This window comes from Rhamphochromis sp. 'chilingali', assembly GCF_963969265.1.
Source record: "Rhamphochromis sp. 'chilingali' genome assembly, chromosome: 22".
NCBI lineage: Eukaryota > Metazoa > Chordata > Actinopteri > Cichliformes > Cichlidae > Rhamphochromis > Rhamphochromis sp. 'chilingali'.
In genome coordinates this window covers 26,012,278-26,037,412 of record NC_137950.1, presented here as the reverse complement: position 1 = coordinate 26,037,412, position 25,135 = coordinate 26,012,278, and the positions used below count along the sequence as shown (strand labels likewise).

The following is a 25,135-nucleotide window of genomic DNA, read 5'->3' as shown; positions in this document are numbered from 1 at the left end:
GGAGGAAAGTGCAGAGTTCATGGTGATGCAACCAGACGCATGGTTCTCATTTATTTTTCCAACATTTACAGCTTTGTGCTGCCTGAATTCCCAGCCCAGGGTCACACTGTACAAATTGACATTGTGTGCCCTCTCACAGCACACTGAAGAGACAGGAGATTTTTCTTCACCACCTGCAACTGGCTTCCTGTAATTTTGTCCTCTTCAAACTGAAATTGAAGTTGCAGGATGGACATTTTTGCACAGAATAGGAGATTTAACACATCACTGATGCACAAATGCAAGTGATCAGAACAGAATTTCCATGGTGTGATCTAAAAATGGCAGCAACTGAAGGTCCACATGTGCACAAAGAAACTGCCTTTAAGTGGAGATAGAAGCAAATTTAAATAAAAACATCTTGCTCTAAACCAATAAATGCACAAACACATAACACGGTCTTTAGGTGTCGAACTTTCATTCATCTTTTTTTTTTTAATCGTTACATCACTGTCCCAGTGTGTACATAACATACAAGACCTTTATGTAATAAATGTCAGACTGCAAGGGTGAGTGAATTGGTGAAGGTGAAAAAGTGCAAGAGCTGAAGGAAAGGTGGGTGAGGAGGAGCGGATAGAGATGTGGGCAGACAGCCACAGCAGCGTGACTTGGTGCTATTGATCAGACAAGGTCAAAGAGATGGGAGAGCAGTTAGCTCATTGTTGATTAGCAGTGATAGGCTAACACCACAGCATCCCCTTGGCTGCCCTATTCTGTGTATTTACTGCTGCTCCTGCAGGGCAGCTAAAAGGAAAGACTGGGCTGATAGATGGCCAAAACTGTAGTGAAGAGCCAACAACTGTCTGCCAGAGGATTTATATGCCAATTAATGCTGTGAGATCATTGGCTTGTTATCGTTCATTGAAATTAAACAAAATAACGTTGAAGAAAGGGGTGAAATACCGATTCTGAATCGGTGGCTCGCGTTGCTTCTGTTCGCAATCTTTTTTTTTTTTTGTCTTTTTTTTTTCATTCTTTTTTACCTCGTCTTCTTCCTCCCCCCCATTTCCTATCTAGTGCTGACTTTCCCCTCTCTCTTCTCTCTCCCGCCGTTGTTGTCATGCCAACTTCCCAGGAGACGGTGTTGTCATGGATACCGAGCGGCAGGGCAGATCAGCTGATGTCTGGTGTCATTCAGGCATGTGCACAAATCGGCCTCCTGTATGTGCGCTCGTTCCCTCCCTTCTTTGCAGTGAGCTCCCGCTCTCCTCATACCTCTCAACCAAACACAAACTAGAGCTGCAGTGTGACCACATATACTTTATTTACACACTCAGTTCAATAGTCTACATAGGGCTGTGTAGTGCGTGGTGTTTTTCTTGACCAGTTGTCTCCAATAACTCAAAAGCATTGAACACAAGAAGTGCCAGCTTATGCACTCCCAAGATCAGGATATGATGAAAAATAAATTGTAATAATACTGTAAATTTGTGCATCTGCAGCTTGAATGCCCTTGCATTTTTGCAACATGGATGGCTATGGAGCTTAAGTTATTATATTCATTTAATCACAGAGCACCCACCCTTTCCATCGTAATTGGGCTTCTGGGATGTGTTATATAACCAATTATTTGATCCCCAAAGAATAAACTGGGAAAACCTGCTGTTCACATTTTGTCCTCTTGACATCCGTGGTCCATATATATATATCTATATCTATATCTATATATATCTATATCTAGAGCTGGGCGATATGAGATTTTTTCATATCACGATATGTTTTTTTCATTTCAGGCGATAACGATATCTATCACGATATAAGCCAAATAACTATATTCATAAGATTTAAATGTGCCGTTGCTCACAAGTAAAATGTGAAATAATCAGCAGCTTGTTTTTATTTAAATATTTATTTCCCATAATAAGTTCAACAGGGTAGATGTACTTAAGGAACATGAGACTTTTTCAGATAAATAAAGGCAAATATTGCAAACTACACAAAAGGCAGCCGCTAAAGCGTTTAAGTTTCAAAATAGAACAAACGAAACAGACTACTAAATTGTCAATTCCACTTAGAAACAAAATATTAATTCTAAAAATAAATCTTAGTTTGTTTTACAGAAGAACAGACAAAACTGACTAACTTTTGTCAATATCAAATAAACTGAGAACTAAAAGGAAATTCTCAATCTCTCCTTGTTGTATAGCTGAGCTTTTCAAACAGTTTTAACAGTTACTTTAGTCTGACAAAAGCCGAATGACGAATTAGCGCTTCCAGTCAGAGACTGAGGCTACATCCACACGTACACGGGTATTTTTGAAAACGGAGATTTTCCGTTTTCGTTTTAAAAAAATAATCCCGTCCACACATAAAGGCAGAAATGAAGAAAAACGCTGCTAGGAACATGCCAAAGCAGCAGGTGGCGCTAGATTCCTAACCGTGCAGAAATGTTGGCCAATCAGAAGTCTAGAAGCCTCGGTGGGAAAAAGTAAACAAAGCTGGGGCATAGAAGCAGAACCGAGTCGTAAGTGTGGACGGACAGTAACTGTGTGTATATGTAAGCATTTAAACACTGCAGAGAGTAGAATTAACAGTAACAGTATTGTAGAAATTCATTTCACCGAAACAATAACGTGGCGCGCAGTGTGACGCATGCACCAGTTTATTGTATTTCCAGACTTGCTTTCGGCACAATTTACAGTGCACGCTACTCTGTTTTTTGTCAGACTTGAAATAGCCGAAATACCTTCACACTACGGAACTTCTATGGCTCTTCCGTTTGACAATCTCTCCGGCATTGGAACCATCATCTGTTTTCTCTTCGGTCACGCTCGGTTGATTTTTCTAGTCGGCACACTCATTTCCTCCATTACGCGCTGGCTCCATTACCCGCTGGCTGCTTCCCAAACAAACACACGTGCGGCTTGGCACTTGTGCTGTACGTAACAAGTCACGCGACGTGACGCTGCGGCTGTGATTGGTTCGGCTCTGCGCTACTTAGTTTGGATTGGCTGACCTTTTTTTTATTTTTATTTTTATTTTTTTATTTTAAGAGGACAAGAGCGGCGAGGTCTATCGCGATAGCTTAATTTCTCTATCGAGTAAAAGTTATATCGCGATACATATCGTTATCGTTCTATCGCCCAGCTCTATCTATATCTATATATATCTATATCTATATATATCTATATATATCTATATATATATATCTCAAGTTTTCAGAAAATTTTTGGAAGATAATAAATCTAGGAAGGTGTTCATATTTACTTTTAATTGATTAACTATTGAAACATCTATAACATGAAGTGTAAGAGTGAAGGTTCCACTCACAGTTTCACATTTCTTGCAATATTCCATATCCTAAAGATAATCGGTTATTATTAACAAACAAGACAACAAAGAGGAGAACATGAAATATTATGAAATAACTGGGATTCATCACATCTTTAAAAAGGCTCAAAAGTTGTACAGTCGTGTAGTCTACATAACAACTGCACTGAAAATCCTACAGTTTAATCGTCAATGCAGATCCAGAGCGTGTAGCGCCCAAATTGGAGGGCAGGACTAAAATATGTCCACATCTCCAATGATGGCGGGGCAGATGAATGGCTCTAACAGATTCCATATTCTGGTTAAACTGATTTGGGGGAATCAAGACAGAGAAAAAAATGAGACAAGGAAGCGAATCTGAATGTATCATTACCCAACTCATTAGAACACTGACTGTCGTTCCAATCAATTAAGCCTTTAATATAAATGTAAATGTAATCGGCTCTTTGTAATTAACTGTGGGTGGATTGCTATACAGAGAGGCATGGCTTTAGGCTTTAATTCACGGTGATTACGTGAAGTGTTTGTTTCTGAAATCACGGGCATCATGTTGAGGCTAAATAAGCTAGCTGGTTGATTTGCCGCCGGTCAAAACCTGTCTCTGCTTGTCTGCCTGTGATGGGGAGTTTGTCTCGGCATTGCTCTCTGGTGATGGTTATTAGTGTAGCTGACTGGCTGCCCTCTGGCTATTTCCTCAACATTCACTGCCTTCAGTTCAACTTGGAAAGACAAAGAAAAATGGCTAAAACCTAGGGGAGATGACAAAGGAGACAAAGGAAAGCGAGGCTAAATAGAGGGTGGATATAGGATAAAGGGAAAAGTAATGGGAAGTTAATGAGAAATGAAGCTCAGGTCTTCTTTTTTCTCCTGAAAAGTGTTTGTCTGTAAATATATTGGATTCTTCCTGCAGCTTTGTAGACCTGTGAAGCAGACAATCCAGCTGAAAAACAGAGTCTCCTTTTAACCCAGCTGCTTTAGTTCGGGGGGCTCTAATTGGAAAAATTAGACTGGCCCTTTGGGAGGCTAATCTATAAAGCATTACTCTAGATGCTGATGACGTTCTCCACCAGAAGAAATCCCGTACACCAGTTGACACCAGAGACGGATACTGACTGATATTTGTCCGAGTAATTCATCACATCTTGTCGATAAATCACCAATTTGCCTTAGTGTAATAGTAATGATCTTTTCTTATTTATTCTGAGAAAATTCAAAAAGGGGTTTTTCATGATTCAAACAGAGTATTTCTTTTCTTTTCTTCCATATACCATATACCCTGTATATGCATCCTTTTCGGGGACACATAAAAACAGGAACAAGCAGCAATATTTTGTACAATCCTATCATAAATGAAAAGTAAGGGGGGAAAGTATGTTTAGCCTACACAATTTCTGCTAGAAGATCGAGCGGCTAATAGTTTCCTTTGAAATGAAGAAAACACAATGTTTAAAGAATAAAAGTACATGCCCAGCCTTGTCCCACTGTTGAAATTAACAGGATAAAGACGTGCATATTGGAAAAAGACAAGACTAACGGAAGAAGATCATTAACATATACTGGCCTCTTCCTCAGACAGTTTGCTTCATATTGATATGATGGCATCACACAGTTTCTGCAGATTTGTTGGCGAAACATCCACCATGCGAATCTCCCATTCAAACACTCTCTGGGACTGAGATCTGGTGACTGATGGGCAGATTTGAGTGGGTTAAACTTGCTGTTCAAGAAACCAGTTTTAGATCATGGATGGAAGCGGCCATCAAAGTAGGGCTGCAACAAACAATTATTTTGATAGTCGACTAGTCACTGATTATTTTTGCGATTAGTCGACTAATCATTTCAAGCATCCATTGGACATAAAATGTACAGCTTATTGCACCCGCAGCATCTGCTCTTATATAACTATCATTAGCATACAGCTTTAAGTGTTTAAGGTATGTGCTAACTAAAAATAAAGGCAAGATGATAGTTTATTAAATTTTAATGAAATTTGCAGATTGTTTTGGTGAAGTTTAATAAACTCAGCCGTCTGCACCTTGCTATCTAAAATATAACAGCCAAACAATAACATTTTTAAGTTATCTAAGTGACTTATATATCATGTTTAACCTGAGTAGCGAAAGACGGCGGTGGGTTTGAAAACGATTTGCCGGGAGTCCGGTGTTCTCACGGGCTCTAGCGAGCCTTAAACCCCGCTTAGCTATCGAGCTGGTGGGTAACAGACGTCTCCGAAAACGTCGGAGCGCTTTTGAAAATATGTGGTGTCTTGATAAACTGAGCAGATATTTGAAGTTTACACAGCTACATTCTCGCCTGAAAATATGTTAAACGTTTATTTTGTGACCCAGAAAGAATAATAAGAGTAATATTAAAACTAACTAGCTGCCGCCATTGTTGGAAACTGAGCAGGGCCGCGCTATGAATTCTGGGACACAGCTTCTTCTTCTTCAGGGTTTAACGGCAGCTGGCATCCTTGTACATGCAGTGCTGCCATCTTCTGTTTCAGTCCGTTATTACACTCTTAAATCCTGCTACTTATTCCTGCGTCTTTGGGGATCTTACAAAGCTTCAAACGACGCGTCGACTATTAAATTAGTCGTCGACGATTTTGATAATCGATGTAATCGTGACTAGTCGACTAATCGTGGCAGCCCTACATCAAAGGATGGGTACACAGTGGTCATAACACAATAGATATGGTCGTTAACAATACTCAGACTGTGGCGTTTAATTAATGCTAAGGGGCACAAAATGTGCCGAGGAAATATCCCCCACACCATTACACCTCCACCACCAGCCTGAACTGTTGATAAAAGGGAAGATATTTTCAGTTTCTTACACAAAATGAGGCAGAAATTGAGACCTTTCGTTCTGCCTTTCTGTCAGCTCAAAGCAGTCCAGCCATTTTTTTCTGGCATCAGTAGGACATTTTCTCTGTAAACCCTGGAGATGGTTGTGTGGGAAAATCCCTGCCCATCTGGCATCAACGATCATGATAAAACACCTTTCTTTCCATTCTGATGATCACTTTGAACTTCAACAGGTCATCCTGAAATGCCTAAACACGTTCAGCTGCTGCTGTGTGATTGGCTGACTACATTAATGTGTTATGAGCCATTAAACAGGTGTACCTAGTAAAGTGGCAGGTGAGTGTAAGTAATTATTGTACTGACCAGTCCAAATCCTTCAGCTCTCTTCACTTTACTTCTTGGTGAAGCAAGCTGTGGTGAAACCAAATTACTCCACTGATTTTCACAACTGTAACACTGTAACAGTGCAGAGTGTTTGTTTGTGTATTTCTCTGTCTGTTTTATGTACATGTTTATCTGTGTTTAACTGCGTGTGTCCTTTCTCTCTCTATTTGTGTATCTCAGGTGACAGGGCTGAGCGTGTCCCCCGGGAAGGACCAGCTGGTTGTGTTCCACACCAAGGACAGCAGGGATCTCGTGGTGTGCCTGCAGGGTATGGTGCCTGCCAATGAGAGCCGCATCGGGGAGCTAGTTGGCACCCTGCTTAGCCATTTCAAGAGGTAAGCAGTGAGGGAAACAAGTAGTAGTCAGAGGAAGGGCAACAGGCACTGGTGAAAGCAGAGTCACCTGTTTATGTGCCTAAATATGATATGTTAAAATGTCCCGAAAAATGTTAGCTGTTCTGATTTAAAGACTTGTGGGTGACACGAGGTGAAGGTAGCTCATTTCTTCTATTTACTGTGTAGAGAAAACTGCTTCCAGTTAATAATCAGCATATTGTCCCCACTTAAACCTTGTGCGGCTCTCATTTGAGGTAATTTCCCGCATAGCTGCAGGAGCAACGTGCTTCCTAAATTGAGAAAATAATAAAATTGGCTCAATTGAATTTCTAGAACATTATGTCAAATCCAGTCACACTGGCTCATATGTGTGGTACTGGCTGATGTGACCTGTGGTTGCAGGATTATGAGGCAGTTAGACGACGCAGCAGCAGCTGTCCCCACTTAAACCCTAATGTTCACTTAATAAGGACTCAGAGCACGCTTCAGGACAGGATATTAATTCGTACATCATTTGTTGTTTTCCTGTTCAGCTGAGAAAGGCAGATGGATAATTGGGATAAAATGTTTGTTAATTCTTTCTAAAGCTATTGTTTCGTTTCTACGTGGTTTTGTGTCCGCTTTAGGTCAAAAATGTGAAATGAACAAAAGTCAGTATGGATGCGCCAATCAGATGTTTTGATAGGACATCAGGCTAATCCTGATTAAAAAGCTGGATTGGTTCTTGCTGACAGCTGTCCAGTCTGTTCAGTTTAATTCTCGGTTGGTCTCTGTTCACTACGCCACGCGTCAGCATCATTGCATTGCTGAGGGAAAGATGTAACGTACGTAACATGGAGGAATCTTATCAGTTATGAGATATTTCACTTTTTTTGTAAATCTTCAGTTTTTTAACTTAACTGCAATCTCTGATCCAGTGAGCTGACATTACTGAGGAAGAACTACGCTATTTTAGATTTATGTCGCCATTTCAATGTTATTTCGCTTCACCTGTCTCTTGTATGCAAGGATGTTCATTCACAGTGAGACTGGGAGCAGGGAAAAGACAAACGCAGTAAAGATCGACACACTAATGTGAAATGAAACTACTGTGCAAATGCAAACCCTGTTCTGAAAAAGTTGGGTTCTTTAAAATGAAAATAAAAATAGAATGCTCATCTAATAAATCAACTTTTATTCACATCAGAGGACATAGAAAACATATCAAATGTTTAAAATGAAGAAAAATATTGACTCATTTCAAATTTGATGACAGCAGCGTGGGAGAGGACCGAGTTTATCACTGTAGTATCTTCTCTTCTTTAATAACAACCTGTAAACATCTGGGAACTGAGGGGACCAGCTGAAGGATTTTTGGAGAGGATTGCGGACTGCAGACAGGGCAGTTAAGCACCCACACTCTTCTACTGTGAAGCCATGCTGCTGTAATAGATGCAGTATGTAGTTTGCTTAAATGCAGGCTTTGCTTAAATATGCAAAGCCTTTCCTGAACAAGTCATCGTCAGGATGGGAGCACACGTTCCTTTAAAACCTGTAGATAATGTACCCCCATACCATCAGACATGTTGGCTTTTTAGTAAACTTTGATAGAAACCTGCTCCTCTTTAATCCAAAGGTTGCATGTCCATGTTTTTGAAAAAGACTTTTGGCCCAGAGAAGATGTGTTTTTGGATCGTGTTCACTTATTGCTTCTACTTCTTTAATACAGCTTTAACCTGCATTTTTGGTTGATTCTCTGAACTGTGAGTTCTGGAAGTGTTCCTGAGCCCACGCAGTGGTTTTTCTTTGAATACTCATGCATATTTTTAATGCAGTGCCACCTGAGGGCCGAAAGATCTCAGGCATCAGAGATCTTCAGGCCCTTTCAAACTAAAAATCTAAAGCTTTTGAAGATATTGTGTACTGTAGATAAAATCTGGGCCAAATTAAATATGTGGATCTATCCACTGTGGGGACCCCTTGCAAATAATCGAGCAGCCGAATGAGGTTATAAAAATTTCTTTAGTTCAGTAAATCTATATTTATTTGTTACAATTTTTTGATAAAGTTACACAAAACGATTTCCCATCTGTTCTTCACAGTGAGAAATATACTGTAGCTTGTTTTAGAAGCAGGCATCCAGTTAAGTCTGGGCATCTTTATTATTCAATCTTTTCAATTTGTGTCACCAGAAAGAAAGTTTTGTTTTTTTTTACCTTCTAAACTTAAAACAAATATAGTGGAGAAATTCCATGTATCCATCTTCTTCTGCTTATTCAGTTCAGGGTTGTGGGAGTTGGGAAAAATTGTGTATTTAAATTCAGTTGACTGGTAATCATAGATTTTTATTTGTTTTTTCAGCTCAATAGTGTCACCAAAGTCTACAGCTGTGGACATCAGACATGCAGGTGATCGGTCCATCTTTTATCGACAGCATAAAAAAGTTTAACTTCGCTGTGTGAAACGTGGTGTGGATCAGAAAATGGACAAAAACAGTCAGAGTGTGTCTAAACGTGCAGTTCTTCTATAATTGCTGTTTTGTGCTCCACCTGCAGTATTACGTATTGAAGTTAGGGAAAATTTCATCATGTCTTCAAATATAAATAAAACATTTTATCCACATCCAGTCGTCAGTCCAACAACTGGCGTATTTATTGAGGGGAGGTGTGTGAACAGTCCTCTTTCATCCAAGCAGCACACACTCGCTGGTTATGGAAAAGATTACAAAGTCATCTATATGGGATTATTTTTTAAACGGACAAAACCAGCTGCCCAGGGACTTGGCTGCAGCATTCAGATAAAAGATGCATCAAGCAAAGAAAACCACTAAGGAGATTGCTAAAACGGCCTCTTCTTCTATATCTTCTTTTGCTTCTTTTGGCTTCTCCCTTTAGGGGTTACCACAATGGATCATCTGCCTCCATCTCTTCCTACCCTAGCAACCTCTTCTGTCAGACCAGCCCTCTGCATGTCCTCTTTCACTTCATCTATCCTTCTCTGTTATCTTCCTCTTTTCCTCCTGCCTGGCAGCTCCATCTCCAACATCCTTTGTCCAGTCTAGTCACTATTCCTCCTCTGTACATGTCCAAACCTCAGCCACCAGCCTTGCCCCTCTAACTTTGTCTCTAAACTGCTCAACCTGAGCTGTCCCTCTGCTATACTCATTAATAATCTTGTCCATTCTGGTCTGAACAAAACTCTTAGCCTCTTCACCTCTGCCACCTCCAGCTCCACCTCCTGTCTTTTTGTCAGTACTATAGTTTCCAAACCATACATCATAGCGGGTCTCACTATCATCTTGTGATGTTACACATCACCCCTGATGCTCGTCTCATACTACAATACATACTGTCTTAACCCGGCTTCTACAACTCCCTATAAGCTTTTTCCTCTGCCTTTGCAACCTCTCTGTCTGCTGTATGCTTTGCTTCCCAGTGCTCCTTCTATTTACCTAGAAAACAGAAGCTTTTTTTCTTCTTCTTGTGTTTGCTAGTGCGCACAAAGATTGGACACTGAAGCACTGGCTAAAGGTCATGTGGTCTGAGTCTAGATTTCAATTATTCCACAGTGGTGCAGAAAAGAGGTACATGAAGTTTATCAGTCATCCACGTCATCGTAGTTTAAGGATTTTGGAAAGAAAAGGATCTGGACTTCTTTAAATCGGATGGTAAGGTGGGGCTAGGCTTCACAGTGGGTTCACCTGAAACCTTGGCTGATTGTGACCCACACCCGTTTTCACACCTTGGCTCGTGTGACTAGGTAGAGGATCCATAGGGGGTCCATTACTCTCTTGGGGACACCCGCATAGGGCTTAAAATCTGTGACTCTCCACCAGTTGCTCTTAGAATTGATGAAGCTTCTCGGATAAGAGGTGAAACGTCTTCAAAGAAACTTAAAGAAGTCCAGACGCTTTTCTTTCCAAGCTCCTTAGACCACATGAAGTGATGCACCCATCGTGTCTAGTGTGGGTGCTGATCTGATCTGCTCAAGATTCAGTTGGGACACAACAAGATTCAGCAATGTTGTGTCCCCAAAACTGTGGTCAGCAGACTACCCGAATATACGTAATGAGCTGGAAACGACATGGAAATATTCCAGGATTCAGTGAAAGCGTGTTGAGTGTGAGAAATAATCTTGACGCTCGCCGCAAACCTCAACTTCAATCAGCGTCGGTGGGATGTGTGCCGCTTTATGCAGCGGTTTGACTTTCCCAACATCGATACAAGATCTCAGTGAAAAATGAATCCAACTCTGGATGGAAATCAATATGGTGACATGAGCTTGGCATAAGCTTATTGAAACAATGTATGTGTGCCATCATCAGCACTAAAGAGGGTCGAGTGAACTATTACAGTGTTTTTTTTTTATTTTTTTGTTTTTTAGTTGCTTGGCAGTGTGTTTAGTATTTTCACATGAGTTGAACTTTGCGTTTTCATGGTAGAAGAAGATGTCAATGTCTAAGCTATGCAAATCCAAAATAAATGACTCAGTCTTAAAATAAACTCAGTAAGCTGCTAAATGACTGCTTAAGATCAAACCAGTGACACAATGTAGTTTGTTGATAGCTGACCTTTTCGTTAATTTGATATACCCATACATTAATGTTTTGATAAGGCGTGTTTTTAAGTCACTGACACTGATTATTATTATTCCTGACCCGTCTACAGTATAGTCTGCTACATGCATTGAGTTCTCTGTTCATGTTTGTGTCTCATTGTGTCTGTGGTTGTAAGAGAGAGACAGGGCGGTGCATATAGTATTGCTTGCAGACAGATGTGCCTGCATCTGCTCATCTTGGTGTTTAATGTGTTTGCAGCGTTGCCTGTGTGTGCGTCCTTCATCATTGCCGTTTGATGGTGTTACCTTGTTCCATTGTGGAGCCCATTTCCCCGTAGGTGTCGGGCTGTTAAGAACCTCCAGTGGGCCTCGCGTAATGACCCTGTATGTGCTTCACATTCAGGCTCATCCATCATTGTGAAACAGTGACAGAACAAAGGGAACACCAGCATGTGCAAATAATGTGTACGTGTTCGTGATTGTGCCTTTGTTCTTAGTAGATTTGTGTGTTGTGTTTGTGGAGGATTTCCCGAGAAGCAGTGTACATGCGATTGCGCTCATGCTTGTGTACTGTAGGATCTTCTGCATCCAGTGTCCTGCTGCTGCAGCTCCCTGTAGATGCGGCTTTAACCTTTATCTCTCCTTCAGCATGCTGCACAGTGTCCATAACAGCATACTGGAAGAAGGGCAGCTTAAATCAGCAACAAAGCAACACTTTATCCTCCTCAAAGTGACATCGAGGCCAAAACAGAATGACACCGCCAAAGGGAATAAATCCTCTTCTGTCATGGCTGTAGTCGGATACTTGAGTTTCCGTGTGGTGCCATTTCTTTTTGACAGTTTGCAAATCTGCTTGACATTAATCTGTTTGATATTTTCTGTTATTATTTATTTATTTATTTATTTATTTTGCTGAGAAATGAAAGTATTTTTCATAATGTCAAGCACAAACTTATCAATACCAAGTTCCTTCAAGCTGGAGTGATTCAGAGATTTCGACTCCGCATACATAAGAAGATAACCCTCTTCCTCTTATCGGCCGTGATGCACCACTTGTCTGAAGAAATTCCAAAATATTTCAGTCTTATTTTGCATAAAAAGGAGGAGGGATTAGATTCCCTTGCCTCCAGCCTTTCTTCTTTCTTTCTTTCTTCCTCTGCGTATCCTTTTTTGCTCTTCTTTCTTCTTCCTATTTTTGACTATCCCTATTGTCCTGATCTCAGTCTCTCCTGAACCCCTTAGGCCCCCCCTCCACTTGCTCATCTCTCTCTCTCTCTCTGACTCTTTCTCAATCTTTCCTTTTTCCTCCTCTGGCTCCCCCCCTCTTCATTTCTGGAGAAGAGGCAATGAAATATTTAAGGCTGTGCTGCTGTTGAGGCCTATATTTAGACAAGACAGAGCCACCCCCTTTTTTCTCTGTCTTTCCCTTGTGTGCGTGTGTGCTCCTGTGTGTGTGTGTTGACATGCGCACCATGCAGCAGTGACTGCAGCACACCCACAAATCCTCTGCTAGGATAGGAGTAGACACGCTGCATCTGTCACACATTAAAATCAAGGACAGAGTCAAAGAACCCAAAAGACCTCATATATATGTTCCAGCCTCTCTCACTGATTACTATACATCCTCTAATAGTAACAGGGTGGAATCAGGTCTATATCATAAACTGTATATACCATAACACAGTACATTAGTTTGTGAAGTCTTATTTCTTGTTCACCCCACGAAGAATATATCAAAGGACCAGCTATCAATAATGCAAAGAGAAACTATGGTTTCATTAGGACCAGTCTGCAGTGTGGTGTCAATAGACGCATATCAGAAATGCTCTGCCGCTGGCAATAAATGCCAAAGGTAAAGATTATCTGCCACCACAAGAAACGGCTGAATGTTTGCAAGTGTCTTTTTACCCTAAAATGTCTTTGAAGAGGACTTATTTTGCTTGTCCTTATTTTTTATCTTATATATTGTGTCAGTGTTTATATTAAACACGGTAGAAGTTTCAAATTATGAGGTCATAGTGTCTACAAATAATCTGTGTAAGCTAAAAACCTACTGAACTACTGCCCCAAGGAGCAGTATAAGATGAGAAGGGATTATTTTGAACTGTGATTCATGCAAAGCTTCTCTACTAGAGTCTAAGAATAAATATGTGAAGTATAAGGTAAAGCATTAACCAGCACAGAGAAAAAGATGGCAGAGGTATGGCAGTAATTCTCGTTTTCTCACTAGTGTTGCTTAAGACCTCAGTCACACAAGTTTAAAGACCAATCAGCAACCATCTGGTAACCACCAGTCACTGGAAATAAATGTGTATTCCATGATTGGTTGATGAGTGGTTGGTGGGAGCTGCTAGTGGTTGTAAAGAGGTATGAGGACCTCCAAGCCTCCTTATGATTGCTTTAGTTGCTAGCAGGTTGGCGAGGTCATCAGTAGATTGCACAAAAGACAGCAAATCTGCTGGAAACACTCACAGGCTGCTTGCTGAGCTTTACTGAAACTGACAAAAACCAGTTTTGAAATGTGCCAGCAGCACTGGTAAAGCACAACTTTTTCTTTGAAGACAAATGTCCCCCTAACCCTTGTTTTTTGGCTTTGTCTTCCAATATCAGACCCACCATGAATTGCAGGCCATGTTAAAGAACACCATTTCTCCTAACAGGGTGAGGTCTTTGTTAACTCATCATCATGAACAAGAGACTTGCACACTTTTAAAATGTGCACAATAAACCATGACTTGATAATAAATATGAGATTTACTTCGTGCTGTATTCTGTTTAAATGTGTTGCCGTTTATATCTCACTCAGTGCCACATCTCAGGCTTCCATGTTGACTCGCACTTTTCCTCACTGAGAGACAAAATGTAAAAATAACTTTGTAATGAATTATTCATCCTCGTCTTCAATTCTCATAGGTGATAAGCTCCAGGTGGTAGATAAATAAAATTCAATATATATATGCCAAAAAAAAAAAAAAGGGTTGGGATTTTTTATTTTTTGACATTTGAAAGTGGCACTCGGTGGGTTTTACGCCATGTTGATGTTGTTCTGAATGTATTATTAGAAACTTCTTGGCACGTCTTCCCCTCCTAACTCACCGCTGATTCTTTTAAATCCTTGGTTCACATAATCTCTGCTGTTTTCTGCCGTTGTAGTTGCTGCGATGTGTAAGCAGCTGGAATTGGTTTCTTAGATAAAGACTCTGGGAAGTCAAGCTGTTGCTACAATGTCCACAGTGACTAATGAAAAAGCCTGTGCAGTGGATGGATTGTGTGTGGATGTGTGGGGGGTTAAGGACATTGATAGCATCCTTGCCTGCTGTCCTCTGTGTGAATTTGGCTGCAACAAGAGATTAATGGTTTTGTTATTAAAAAATTTGTCAATTAGTCAAGGAGAAGAACATCGGGACTGAATGTAGTGCCAATACAATAACCGATTACATCCTAGTAATAAAACAGTTTGTTTGTTTTGTTTAACAAACCTCTGTATTGACTATTAACTTATTATATATTGATTACATAAAAACTACAGACTGTAAATAAACATTGGGCATAGTCACCTTGATGTTGACTGTTGTTTTGAGGCTGAAATTTAGGGGTTTAGGCTTTAGCTTTAGCTTTTTAGCCTGAAGTGATCAGGTTGTAGCTTGGATAACATGGTACTTTCTCAGCCTGAACAGTTGTATCGCATCACACAGACAGCCTACTATTTATTGTACAAATGTACAAATGAAATATTAGAATTTCAGCAACCAAAACTTGAGCAAAGGCTTCTTGGACAGGCTGTATGTATTGTTAGTGCCATTATCCACACAGCAGACCGTATTACTTTGTCAGTATGAACAAGACATAAACATGGTTAAGAGGTCCAGTTTAGCTACTTAAATTAGCAGAGGTGAAGCAAACAGCTAGTGGCTACATCTGCCCGTGGTAGCAAGGCAGATATATTCCTAAGTATAAGCCTAAGTAGAATTTAAATGGATAAATTATACAACAATTTATACCAACTGCAGCGGTCACAAAAACGCTAAGACAAGTTTATTTGCAGTTTAATGTTAAAGTGTTTAGATAGTTAACAGTGCATATTCCATTTGCACTTGCTCTTCCTTCTTTTAATGAGAAAAATCAGGCTGAAAAGCATTTATTTCACCTGGAAAAAGTTTTTTTTTTTTTCAATATTTGCCTTCTTTTTATAGACCGATTAAAACAGGACTTTTTATATGATAATTAAAGTATTTGGTGTTAAATTAACACAGATTTTGTTGTGCACCCGTGTAGTTTAGCTTGTTAGCTTTCAATGATATTTAGGTACAAACCAAAGTAGTAGCTGATGTTTTCAGTGTCTGAAATCATAATACTGCATCTTAATAAAAAGTTTTGGTATCATCAAAGTTGGTTAAATTAAATCAGAGGAGAACATCTACCTTCCTCGACAGTCCATCTGATAATTGAGACATTTTACAGAAATAAATCAAAAAATAAGGGACAGAGTAGTGCAAGACAAACAGTCAGGAAATGATGCTGAGTCATTGTTTGTTATAATGACAAATGGAAAAAAACAAGACAGAGAAGAAATCATTTCAGTTAACTGGAAAATGTAAAAGTTGTTCTGGTAAAAGAAAATAAAGCAGCAGTTTGGTGAGTATAACATGACGTCTGACAGATGAAATTAACTGAGCATCACAGCGTGCTTCACATTTATATTTATTATTTTGTGCTAGTTATTTAATTTAAAGTGATTTTTAATTTGAAAATATTTCACTCAAAACTAGGGATGGGTATTGATAAGATTTTCACGATTTCGATTCCATTTTCGATTCTGTTTAACGATTCGATTCTTTATCGATTCTCTTATCGATTCTTTTTATAAAAGGAGAACACTAAGGTCGATTAGCTTAGAACTTTGTTTTATATCTTCTCTTTGAACAACATAGAAATTTAGGAGTAACATGGCCTTACAAACGCAGCAGTGAGATCTTAAGAGATCCACAGCCTACGGCTCCTCAATGGGGTGTCACAGGGTCCCCAGGAAAAAAATTGTAAATGTAAAATAATAAAATAAATATTCTTCTGTAGCAATAACAAAGTATAACATAAATTATTCTGTAACAATTACACAAGAATATCCAGTAATGTCCCTGCCTACAATTAAACACATTCACTTACCGAAAATCGGGGCATCTGCTGTGGCAAATGGGTCCAAGCCTTTTAGCACAAACTTAGTCACTGCTCGGTGACATTCGTCTATCCTGGCCTGAAAGGAGACGCTACCGGTAGACTGCAGCGAGAACTGCCAGCATCTGAGCCAGACTCTGTCTCTCTCATCATGGTCACCTAAACGCACAGTAATGGCAGGTTTTGTAATAAGGCAGATCGCGCTAACATAATATGCACTGTTAGTTGATTATTTACCTGCCGCATTAATGGGAGAGGACGTGCAAACGTTACCGCTGCTGCTGGGTTGAGATTCACGAGTCCGGATCGGAATTAAAAACACGACATTCATTTAAGGTCATCGCGTGTTTTGTGAGCAAATGCTTTTGCATATTCGTAGTGTTTCCTCCCTTAAATGAAATATCTACTTAGCAAGTATTGCAAGTTGCCCTGTTGTCATCCGTTCTCGTAAAGTATAACCAAAGTTTTGAGGCGCCGTGTTTCCTGCCAGGTAAATGACCCTCCGCAACGTGGTGACGTCATTCGGGGCGACTGGAATCGATAAGGGAATCGTTTGCAAAAATGGCAAACAATTCCAAGGAATTGAAACAGTGGGAACCGGTTCTCAACAAGAACCGGTTTTCGATACCCATCCCTACTCAAAACTAAGACTTTGTCCAGATGTTGTAGAGTACACTCGCTCTGGTCACCGACTGTAGAAATCAAAAGAAAAATCAAAATAATTTGCAGGTTTTTGTGGCTCTTGCTCAAACCAGCCATAACTCATTCCCCTGCACTCATCCTACTAGAAGTCTGAGGTCCTCTCAGTTTGAAGACTAGTGGAGTTAAAGCAGTATTTTTATGTATGTACTGATTTTGTTACAACTGTGAATGTTTTTACCAAAAGCTTACCTCCTACATAAGAGCATCCTAGCTTACTTTCTCCTTCCCTCCCTTGTTCTGTCCCTATAAACTGTTCAGGTTTGTCTTTGTGACAGATACGTCTTGGTTATATCATTTGTTTCTCTTATTCTCCTGTAACCTCTACCCCACCCTTTGTCCTTCTGTCTCACTCCCACTTGCTTATATTATTCATCCTCTTCTCCCTCCATCCTGTCCGACAGTATGAGTCAGCAGTAGTGTGCAGTACACAACGCTTCATTGATCAGAGTTATGTGGTCAAATTCTCTTTCTGCTTCCTGCCTCCTTTCCTAAAGACTTCAACATTTAGCCTCCCCCTGTCTGCTTCTGACACCCCAGAGGGGTGTTAAATCAGAATGCTTGCAGGGTTTAAGAACAGAGGGGGGGAAATAAACACAGTATTAGTAAGAGTGTTAGGAACAGGGAGAGAACAGCAAGGGAGGTGAGGGAGAGAACAGCAAGGGAGGTGAGGGAGAGACTGCAAGCAATGCAAGAAATGGATCAAATTAGAGATAACAGAAAAGGAAGGAGAAAATTTAGAGGAAGTTGGTTATGGAAAAGTTGTATTTATCTGAATAAAGTCTGACTGATTTGTGTGTTCTTGGTTTAGGTTGCGTATCAGGGATCACATTAGTCTCCAGTAGTAAGATGATGTCGTCAGACATGCTGGCGTCACTGTTCCTTAATTTCCTTTCTGTTTGTGTTTGAGTAAGATCGTTATTTTAGTCATAGACGCGTAAAGCCTGTCCTTCTCTATTATGACAGTAGTCTTTCTTTGTATGGGTGTATTGAGCTTTTTCAAGGACTGGCAGGGTTTTAATGTGAGTCTCCAATGGTTAGAGCTGCGTTCATCCTTTGAGACCCTTTTTCATATTTTATTATTCCACAGTGGATATTTGAACATGGTTACGTACATGTGGAAATAAAAATACTTAAAACATAAATTGTATAGACATCAGCCTTTGTTGGCAAAGCAAAAATAGTAGGCATGAATCTCTTATGTTATGGCCTTTAAATCAAGTCCAGTCAGTGTCTGCAGCAGCAGCAGTGCTCTCATTTTACTTAAGTTAAGACCTGTATGCTTACTGGAATCTGTTTTTCAAGGTAACATGAGACCAAGAGTTGCTGTGTCACTGAAAGTTGACTATACAATCCACCAAAGGTCCATCAGAGGTTGTAACTGATAGGGGAAACACAACAAAATGACTGTCATTTTGTCTTTAAGGTCAGGTTATTAGATCGAATCTCATCCCAGGGCATCAAGTACTACTGTTCAACGTCACTAGTGCCACAGTGGGTGCACGCAAGGCGTTCTTTGGCGTCTCCTGAGTCTGTGTGAGGAAGCCACAGGGTTGGCAGTGACTTAAGTCACAGACAGGTGTCCCACTCTGGAAACCAGAGTTCATGTTCCTGTTTAAGATCTTTGTGTTTTCTTGTTAGTTTAACTTTCACTGGTAAGTTTTGTATCGACTCGAGCTTTCACCCACGACTTGGTTTGGTTTAGGTACCAACAGCTGCTAAAATTAGATTTGATAGGAAAAGCTGGGTTGTAATATATGCCAGCTCAATGTTAAACCTGCCTGTAGAAAAATGGTACTTGAGGCTATCCAGTGCATTTAATGTGACCCCCAACGGATCCTGAACAAGGGTGACAAGACCAGCTGTATTATTGTACTATTGTATATGCTTTTAACATGACCTGATATGTCACAGTAAGCCACATATCTCTGAGATGCCACCAGCTTTATTTGGCACCCAACAGACTCGCACATTCCTACCTGGAATTTTTGCTAAACTTCATCCAAATAACTAAAACACAGCATTAGGCTTTTCAGGATTGTTATCTAAAAGCTGGGAGAACATTATGTGTGCAGTAAATGGGACAACGTGCTAACACATTTGGTGCTTTGAATAAATCAAGGCCATCCATTCATGCAGTTTTTTCTTTTTATAGGAATCAGGTCTGTTTGCTGAGACTAATTAATATTTAAGAACAAAAACTGCTGTTCAATAAATGTGCCAAAGTGATTTTTCTGTTATATGTGAAGATGGCACTAATATCTTTTATAAAAGGAGGGGGAGGGTGGAGGAGAGGAGTGATAAGAAAAACAAAGGGAGAGAATGAGAGAGAAAGCCGACCTGCTTTTGTCTTCCTCTCCAAGGTCACCCTTTCTGCTGAATCAAATATTTCAGACTGATAGAAGTGGGCTTCTCTCTTCTCCTCTTTCGCTCCATCCCTCCTTCTCCATTTCCTCTTTCTCCATCCATCACCCGCCCCACTGCTGCTCCTCATCCCCCTCCCCCTCTTGTTTTTCACTTAACATTCCTCATCCTCCTCCCGCTCCCGCTCTCGCTCTCTCCGCCCCCCCCCCCCCCCCCCCCCCCCTTCTGGGGCGCTGCGGATGCAGTTCCCATAGCAACCATCGGATCCATGTTTGTCTGATACGCATGCGATCCATTAATAACCCTGCTGTCTGCAGATAATAACAGCAAATCTCATACTGCAGACAGAGAAATGTGAAAAGAAACATACTAACAAAACTGTAGGACAACAAATTGTAAATAATAGAAAAAATCACACAAAGAAGAAGGAGATGGATATGTTGTGTAATAGAAAATCAGCACAAGCTGGTATATTAGCTTTTAGCTGTCTAGATACTCAATCCTCTGTGGATTTTTCCACGCTATAGGGTATATACATGCTATATTGAACCAATATGACCTTGACTAGTCTTTGATTAGATAGCTAAGGGTGTTTCTTGAACAGCATCTTAGATGTGAATAAAGATTTTTATAGGCAATAATTATAGTCAATTATTTATACTTAAATTAGGTATCAAACCATTTGTAATGACAAGTATGCATTGAAAATAATATCAAATATGTAGAGATAAACAATTTTCTTCAATTTTCTTACTTTTCTTGTGCATTATTTAAGCTACTGGGGAGTTGTACTCTTTATTTCAAATGTTTTCTTTTTTTCCTCATATCTTTATATTTATTTATTCATTGAGGAGACTCACAGTAGTCCACTCCCTGCGTAGTCAGGTATTCCAATAATCACATGTGGAATATACCAACATGTGTGATATTATATTAATTTAGTCTCTACATCATTTAATATTGTTTGCATATATTTTGTTTTACTAAATCATGTATTAATTTCTTCATTTACGTTTGATTATGGTAGTTATGGTCTTCCATAGTAATGCATGGGACAACATATGACTTCAAACCTTTTATATTTTCTAATCTGCAAGTTCACAAATTTCTGCACACACATAAAAGAGACTCGCACACACTCGGAGTCATTGTTATGTGGGCCAGTGGGTAGTCCTACTCGTCTCATTGGCACCGTGCTGCAGCCTGGGGGAGGAGGCTGGCCGGGTGGAGTGATGGATGGCGAGTAGCCAAGCCCAAGTGCTTGTGTTGTTGTGACTGTGAGGATTGTGTGTTTAAGTGTGCCGACTGGGTAAGCATACATTAGAGATAATACTTAGAAGTGTGAAAATGTGCAGTGTATGAATGAAAAAAATGTGTGTGAATGTGCAAGTCAACGTGACCTACTTTCCACTGCAGAGAGCCCCAAACACCGTCTGTCTCGCCACATTTTTCGCTCCTTTTCTGTAACGCACAAGGACGAAAGAGGCGCTGGATTAAATAAAATAGAATAGAATCCAATATATAAAGGGTAATTATTCATTTTACTTTGTGCCTTGTATAGCACACTGAATCTGCATATGTGGAGAAAATTTCACTTTAAATCGCCTTCCCATACCATGTTGTATTATTACACAGTGCAGCTACCTTCAAGGCTGACTTGGTTTTGCATTTTCACATGTTTAAATGACTACTTGAGGATACTTCCAAGAGTAAGTCTGTACCCACGACTGATGTTAAAATGCAAGCCTTTCCAGCAGAAATAAACATGTTTGCAGCCTGATCCAAAAATGCTTTTGATCATTTCCTTTTACATAGGAATCTTATTGGGGGGAATTTTTTAAAAGAATTTCCCCACTGAAGTTTTATTAAAGTTATTAAGACTTTGACTGACCAGTTGTTGCTGACACATGTTGTGCAACATCTGTCACAACTTAAAGAGATGAAGAGACAGACCACACATGGCTGAAAGAAAGTTCAACCAAACCCAAATGACCTGGAGGAAAGAGAGAGAGGCTGAGTACAGACTCACATAAATGCAAATATACATATATATGTATGTATATATGTGAGCAGTCAACCTGGATACCAAACTTTACTCCAAGCAAGCGACTCCTCTGATCCAAGTAGTTACAAAGTGTGGGTAATTATGCCTCGAATACTTTGAACTGCTGAACTCACCTCTCAAGCATGTTTGTGGTGTTGGTCCTTTTTAGAACATCATTATGGTATATCTCACAAATAACATGATTTTCTAGTTAATTGTACCAACAGAAGATGTATGTAGAGAGATTTGGTAAGAGGTTTGAATATTGTATTCATATGATACTAATTAACAGGTGTGTGCGTCTATGTGGCACACCCATCCGGGTATGGATCCATTTTTCTAGCATTAGCTGATAGCTTAGCACCCTAGTCTAGTCTAATATGATTACTTCAATATCAACATAATAATACTAATAATAATAATCAGCACTTTGAAATGGGACTTTACAAGGTAATGGCTAGAACTGGTGGTGATGCATTTAATGTATTTATCAGCTAACAGAAGAAAAGCCTTTTGCATTGATTGCTTTAGCGGTTTTGGTGCATTGAGCATCAATAATTCCACAGTGACGAGCTGAATAGATCATATGTCTTCAAGCAGATTAAAATTAAAATCACCATGAGTGCATCTAAAATTTCAGAGACTCAGTAATTAGTGATAAGACTTTGAGTCCTTGTGTGAATGTTAACAGAATAGTGTTTACGGCGTGTGTTTGCCGTACTACTTGTGAACAGAACTGCACAGATGTAATTAGTGACCTTCTGACAGATACAGCAGTCTGGGACAGATTTATTAAGCATCATTTCAGCTGCGCTCTAATGGGCTGAGATAAGTGTGGCTGGATTTAGGAAAGTTCAAGCTACTCGTAAGGATCAGTTTTTCATGGGAAATTCTCTGAAGTTTAATTGCACCCTCAGTAAATTATTTTAAACCTTGTGGCTTCTCATTATGGAGCGTTGCTGTTTAATTCATATCTGAGCTCTCTGACAAATCTCAACTCTGAACTTTGCCTTTTTAAACTACCCTTCAAATGCCACAGTTCCTGTGGTTCAATGTAGCAGATCAACAAATGATTACAAAGAGGTGACGACTGCAAATTGAACGAGAGGCTCAGCACAAGTGTAACTACAGGGGTCCAACAAAGAGTGGCCACGCATCATACTGATGTCTTCAAAAATTTATTTTTTCCTTTCTCGCTCACTTATTGTCTTCAGACACAGTGTAAACTGAAGAAAACACAAAGTTTCCAACATAAATGTCTTATCAGAGTCTCTCGTGTTAGTGTCCATAAACAGTCTTGAGCAAGCAGAACAGAAAAAATGCAAAATAATGGATATTATGATGATATTTGGTATGCAAACAGTTTTGCAACAATGTAATTAATCAAGTAAATGTGCAATAAATGCATTTGCACTGAATTGTTTAAACTTTAATTGCACTTCTTCTTTTGGTGCTTTCTAACTGTAGAAGCTGTCGAAGGATGAATGTATTAGTAGACTACGGCTGTTAATCCAGTCTGTCTTTTATGGACCAGTACTCACCAGTTTGCATCTGTTTTTATGCACTATATTTCTTCTGCTACATGACCACTTGCTAGCAAAGTAGCTGGCTCTGCATTCCCACAGGAGCTCTGCATGTATGGATATAATGTTCGCTCTTACTGTAGTCTAGTATCTTACTCTCCATGTGGATAAAAGCACAACACAACAAGTGCTGTTAGGCTGAGATGAAGTAGTAGGAATGAATTAAGAGCCTTGATATTTCACGGACTTCATTTCTTCATTGACCTTTACATTTACCCCGTACTCCTCCCCCACCCCCAAACACACACATGTTTCGCCCAGCAACAGCACCATACCATCTCCCAGTGTCAGGCCAATTATGATTAGCCTCAGCACAGTTTCTCCTCCGCCTCCTCCTCCCTTGGACTCTTCTTCTTTTCTCCTGTTATCCTTTCTATTATCTCTCCTCCCATTTCAGATTGAGGCCTCATTTGTTTTCTTCTTCTTGTTCCCGTCCCTGCTTTCCTGTCTTCATTTCCAAATTGCCATTTAAATCCCCATCATTTGCTGTCTCACCACGCTTCTCTTGTGCCTTCATATTTTCCTTCCCATTTTCATTGCCTTACTTTATTCATTATCCCTCCATCTGTGCTTTCTGACACTAATATCAAAAGTACCACAGCATATCTGTCAATTTGATCTAGCCTTTTCTGCCTTTTATCCGAGTTTATGTAATATCCAGCCCTGATAAACTTGGGGCTGCTTGCCTGCAGAAATACTTTGACTACTGATTTCATCTGAAAATGTCAAAATAGAGGCATTAGACCCATCTTAATGTTTCTCATGGATATTATTATTATTATTATTAGTTAGAGTGATTCAGAGAAATAAGGACATATTTACACCATCTTTGTTTGTTCTGTAAAGTAAAGAGTATTGAGTCTTGTCAAATAACAAATTCTAATGCAGGTTTGCAGTGCATTGAAATTTTATGAAGCACAAAGTTTCCAACACTTCTTACTGTCACTGTAGTTTTCTCCATAGGAAAAAGATGAGTGCTGAATTCTGCTAGTAAAATATACTTGTAACTGTTGAATTCTTTAAAAAGACTAATATTTTCTAATAAGGCAAACAGATGCTGTCACTCAGTCTACCATTTCTCTTCTTTCAAACTCAGAATTTATGACTAAACTGCTTCGTACAACAGATCTTTTTAGTTTCTCCCACCTCTAGTTAGTGTCTAACTTAATGAAACTGGCCTCAGGTTTTCTTGCCTTTTAATATTTTTAATACTTTGCGCATTCTGGTTAAAAATACCTTGATAAGCTTTTTAAACGACGGGGGAAAAGCTATTGGTTAAAAGTTCTCAATACTGTTTACTCCAGCTGAGCACTCAGGAATAGTCACATCCTTAAGGACTTTTGCTGGACTGATTCATTGAGTTTGCAACTTATAGAAAGTGGGGAAAAAATGTTCTTTGAATTAAGTCTTTCAAACTTTTTCTGTTGCCTGCTCAGTGCATATTTTTCTCTTGATTATTTGCTCTGAGGATTTGGTATCTGACCATCTGTGCTCCCAAAATTATGTTTTTACCTTTTAAATAACTTAAATTTGAAAAATGAGTTAAACCCGTCGTTACATTTCTTGTCCTAGAATTAACGATGAGTCCTGTCTTTCTCAGACAATTAGCGTGTCTGTTAATGTGATTTACTGTGCACATGTCAGATTTCCTACCACTGCAAAGAGAAGAGTCTTGTGGCAGTATATGGAAGTGGATGAACCTTTGATTGATATGTTGATTGAATTTAATGAACACAAGTGGAGGCGTAACCACTTGACAAGTGAGCAGTCACGCTTTGGTAATGAGCAGCTAATTGAGGCTGACTCTGTTTGTTATCTGCTCTGAGTCAGTGTGTACCAATGTACTGACTGACCTAATGTGTTTAAAGTAAACTCTACTGAGCCTTGAGATGCGATCAG

At 39.6% G+C, this 25,135-nt stretch overlaps 1 protein-coding gene across 1 annotated transcript in view; it reads left to right on the top strand.

The window, feature by feature from the left end:
* Window positions 1–25,135, top strand: part of myo1d (myosin 1D) — a 134,992-nt gene that overhangs the window by 92,831 nt on the left and 17,026 nt on the right. The window contains exon 21 of the mRNA XM_080873787.1: window positions 6,684–6,838. Within this exon, the coding sequence (XP_080729913.1) occupies window positions 6,684–6,838 (155 nt within the window). The remainder of the gene's footprint in view (window positions 1–6,683; window positions 6,839–25,135) is intronic.